General features: G+C 40.4%; 1 protein-coding gene across 1 annotated transcript in view; it reads right to left on the bottom strand.

Moving 5' to 3' along the window:
- Positions 1 to 498: 498 nt before the first annotated feature.
- PKHD1 (polycystic kidney and hepatic disease 1 (autosomal recessive)) overlaps positions 499 to 4,999 on the bottom strand; it is a 438,226-nt gene continuing 433,725 nt past the window's right edge. The window contains exon 66 of the mRNA XM_014532447.1: positions 499 to 3,967. Coding sequence (XP_014387933.1) covers positions 3,513 to 3,967 — 455 coding nt within the window. The 3' untranslated portion in view covers positions 499 to 3,512. The remainder of the gene's footprint in view (positions 3,968 to 4,999) is intronic.

Raw genomic sequence — 4,999 nt, 5'->3', positions numbered from 1 at the left:
AATGCATGAGTTTTAAAGACAGAATTAATTAAAATCCTTTACTGTTATTGACATATACAATTTTATAGAACCTTGATTGAATATTTGCATGTAGTTTACATTCAATTTCCCCATACTCATTTTTGCATAGAGTTTGCATACATTTCAATGTATAGTAATTTTATACATTGGGAGTCAGACAGCAAGACAGAAGGGAGTGACTCAACTAGGTAATAATGGAAAGCACTGGGTCCTGAGGGAGCTAAAGGCCTTTTGGTATTCAGTAGCCTCACTGGGCAATAATATGGGCAAGTTTGCTGCAGGACACAACCCTGGTCAGATTGGCTCAGTCTCTTACCCTGAGATATGAAGTTTGGTCACAGTATGGTACTTTCCCTGAACACAATCCCCAAAACCCAAGAGATGGTGGAAACTACCCTAATTTTAGTTTGTTCAGAATCTTGGGGGAAAGAAGTTCACCATATATAGAAAATCAGAAATGCAGGACACAACCCTGGTCAGATTGGCTCAGTCTCTTACTCTGAGACATGAAGTTCGGTCACAGTCTGGTACTTTCCCTGAACACAATCCCCCAAACCCAAGAGATGGTGGAAACTACCCTAATTTCCTTCATTCTTCTCTCAACTTTAATACCCATAAACATTTACAATTTTTTTAAACTATCTAGAATTTTAGTTTGTTCAGAATCTTGGGGGAAAGGAGTTCACCATATATAGAAAATCAGAAATGGAGGCAGAAATAGATTCTTTGGAATAACACAGGAACAAGATATTTTTCAATTATTTATTTGAATAAAGCATTGTTACTGCTGTAAAATATTTGCTGGGTTACCCATATTAATGGTCTTAATAAGTTTAGGGTTGGCCAGCCTATAGTTATGCTTTATCTAATCAGCTCATCTCCAGACATGAATGAACTATGAGCTGTTCTATTTGTTTCCAGCATTTACACAATTCTCTCATTTTTTGAGAAGGAAAAAGAGGATGGGCTTAACTATGGTTTGGGCAATTCTGGCCAGACTCTGAAATTCCATGCCCCGTTCGAGAACCCTGCAAGTTACTCTGGATGTTTGTGGCTGTTGTTCAGGGTCAAAGAATCCATTCTGACCATAGGGATCCTGGGCTTTGCTGGGGGTAGAATTAATAGGCTAATTATAATTATTCCTAAACAGAAGGATAGAATCAAACTTGCCTTCCAGAAAGGTGAGTCTTTTGGCACACGGAGGATAGATAAGACAATAGTAAAAATTGAGAGAAGAGTAAAGAAGAAATAGAAATAACAGAGCTGGTAGCTGACCCTTTGGGAAGGGTAAGATAGAACATGGAATCATGGCTCATTTCTAGATGTCTGGTCTGAGTGCAGGGACGTGGTGTATTGCGTTAGGGAAAGCATGAGGAGGAGGGGGCTGTGAGGCCATGTTAAGGCATAGTGGCTGCGGGGCATCCGAGCGGATAGTTCTCAGTGGCAGCTAAATATATGGCACAGAGCTCAGGAAAGAAATCTAGGCTGGAATTTGAGACGGTGAAAGAAGTCACCAGAGTGAAAGGGAGAATGTGTAGACAGACCTCAGTAGGTAGTGCTAAGACTCCTACCATTGTATAATCCGCAAAAGCCTTAACTTCTAAAATGTTTTTGTACAAAAAGATCACAGCTCTTTGAGGACTAAAGTAAAGATTGCAAACAAAATTACTCAGACTAGGAAGCTACAAAAATGAGATAAAGAACAGGTGATAGCAGGGACGAATTAAACTAGAGAAGGCATAGTCTGCCTAAGCCATTCACGTTATTGTTTCTGTTGTTATGTTTTTTAGATACTGTTAGTGCCCAAAAAACATACATCTGCAATGGGATTTACCCTTCAGGCAGCTATTTTGTGCCTCCACAGTTAATGTCTGTAGGACAGATTGCCCATCCATGCCCTCCTTAAACACAGCGAGTCTGGATTAAGATCTCTTGAAGTACGTCTAATTGTTCCTCCCTCTGTATTCAACACTGTGCCACGGAGAAGGCTGCCTGTCTCCTTTAGGGGCAGCTTGAAGGTTTGAGATGTCACAAGACACCAAAAGAATGGACAAAGAGGCCGAGAAAGCTCCTGCCAACTCATGGCAAGGTGACACATATTTTCCCATTGACGCCCTGTGATGATGACTTTTTGCCAGTATTTTCTATGGGGCTAATTCCAGGGCATCCTTATTTAAAATTCTGCCATAGAAGAGTCCATCTCCTTCCTCTGATCTAATTCAAACACAGGACAGCCCTTTAACCTTCTGGAGGTGGGAAAATCCTGGTTTATACTTAGGGAAAAGGTGAGAGGAAGTTCTTTCTGAAAATCCTGTTCCCCTCTGCTATCTTTGCTTTACTCCTTCGGAGCACAGGGCCTTCTGGATCCAGAGCCAATGACACAGTCACGCTCCTTAAAGTACCCTTTAGTATGAACACGGATGGGCCCTGTGGAAATGTATGAATTAGGTGACATTGCCATTGGCATCTTTACCCAGCTTAACACCAGTTGACCCTCTACTCTGGTCTCCATCAGAGCCTCTAGCATAGCCCAGAAAGGCTGCACATGTAATCTCTTCCCCACCTCATCAGACAGCTCTATGAAGTACTTTTCTGCCAAAGCAGTTCTCTGATAAATGAGTTAACTGATAATCCATTTGGCCACTTGGTTATCCTGGTCTCCCAACACACAGGTTTTTTTTGTTTGTTTGTTTTGTTTTGTTTTTTTAATTCCAGTTGTAATTTTACCCAGTTACTACTACAAAGAACTATCTAGAAATAACTTTGACCTATAAACAGTTAATTTTCCTGAACTTGCTTTTCTTGTATGTTTATATTTAATTAAAAATCTCAGCAAATCCCATGAGAATATCAATTTTCATGTATCAATACTCATGAGGTGCAAACTTGATACGTTTGCTCTATTGTGAGCTCCCAATAATGATTGCATTTAAGCATAAAATGAAATCAGCTTGGTAAAACCCAGGATGTTGTGTTCTAGTTAAAAGGTAAGTTCTGATAGATCTCTTACCATTCAAATGTTCCTATAAGACAAAAAAAATACCTTACTGTAACACTGCAGAAATAATCGTAGCAGACCAGATCTTCTCATGACCCCTTAATAAGAGAAGCCCAAAGAATTGGGGGTGGTCCTCCTAAAGGAAGCTTAATAACAACCCCTACTGGTATAAGTAAGTGTTATATCATTATTAAGATGGCAAAATCAGGCTTAAATTAACAAGTAAAATATTAACAAATACTTGGGAACCTATTATTTGACTGACATTGGACTAAGATCCATAATAAATACAAAAGACATATCTAGCATTCTCTCAATCTTCAAGCATTTATATGACTATCTCCCATTTCAAAGTTGAAAAAAAAAGAGATTTTAGAGTCCATATTCTTCCTTCTTAGTGTCTATATAAGTCAGGCCTCATCTCCCCTGTTCATTTTCAAGAAATATGTTGAACATTCTGACTTTCAGCCCAAAGGCCCGCGCTGCTCCTGGGTCACAGCTGTTCCTGAATACCTTGGGGATGGACTGAATGAAGGCAGAATGCCTCGCTGGCACCACAGGATGCTTTCTTCTCTTGGGAACGTCCTGAGCTGCCACCGTCCTTGGCCAGCCGACTCTGTTCCTGCATCTGCTGCCTCTCGTGTCTGAGGTCTGGACAGAGCAGCAGCAGCTGATCTTGACCTGCCAGCTGGTATCTCAGCAACTGCTCTTGGGCCTCTTTCCAGTTTCCAGCCTCCTGCATGCACATCTGCTGAGCAGGAGAGCCTGGAGCACAGGTGTGCCCAGGAGATGTGACAGTGGTCGTACTGGGAGCAGATACTGCGGCCTCTTCTCGGCCACCACCCTCTTCTCGGACAGCACGGCGGCTAACCTTCCTTCTGGACACCCCGTTTACTGACTGGTGGGGGAGTTGGTTCAGCTTGCCCAGCATGACCTTCATCCTCATATCTGTGAAAAAAGAAGTAGGAGAAGAAATAAATTTAGTTCTCAATTACTTGATTATACATGTTGCATACTTAGTGTTCCTGGAAAGACATTGCCATATAATTAAAGATTGAATTTTATCAGTTTATAGATTTCCAAATAATTTTGGATATATATTTTTTCATAAGAAGAAACACTGTATCCCATTCCCAATTTATAATAAATATTAATGATCTAATTAATAAATTAGATAATAAATTCTTCCCAGAGAAACACTTTTGTGATGTTAATGGGTCATTAAGGATTTTTCATTATAAGTAGGGCAGCATAAATATGAAAACTAGACTACATTCTGGCCTTACCAAATGGGTTAACTAGTACTTGTATTGAGAAATGTAAGTTCTAAAAACAGTCTTATCTAATACTTTGTTTTTCATGCCAAATTTATCATTTTAATATCTTTGATTTTATAGTAGAAACACTAGAGGCCCAGTGCACAGATTCGTGCACGAGTGAGGTCCCTCAGTCTGGCCTGGAGGGATCGGGCTAAAACCAGCTCTCCAACTTCCCCCAAGGGGTCCCTGATTGTGAGAGGGTGGTTCTTGGGTGATGCACCCCGGAATAGGGCGCCCTCGAAGAAACACTGTATCCCATTCCCAATTTATAATAAATATTAATGATCTAATTAATAAATTAGATAATAAATTCTTCCCAGAGAAACACTTTTGTGATGTTAATGGGTCATTAAGGATTTTTCATTATAAGTAGGGCAGCATAAATATGAAAACTAGACTACATTCTGGCCTTACCAAATGGGTTAACTAGTACTTGTATTGAGAAATGTAAGTTCTAAAAACAGTCTTATCTAATACTTTGTTTTTTATGCCAAATTTATCATTTTAATATCTTTGATTTTATAGTAGAAACACTAGAGGCCCGGTGCACGGATTCGTGCACGAGTGGGGTCCCTCAGTCTGGCCTGGGGGGATCGGGCTGAAACCTCTCCAACATATCTCCTGAGGGATCCTGGATTTCGAGAGGGCACAGGCCAGGCTG

This window comes from Myotis brandtii, unplaced genomic scaffold (genome assembly GCF_000412655.1).
Source record: "Myotis brandtii unplaced genomic scaffold, ASM41265v1 scaffold893, whole genome shotgun sequence".
In the NCBI taxonomy this organism is placed as follows: domain Eukaryota; kingdom Metazoa; phylum Chordata; class Mammalia; order Chiroptera; family Vespertilionidae; genus Myotis; species Myotis brandtii.
This window is presented reverse-complemented; position numbering and strand designations above follow the sequence as displayed.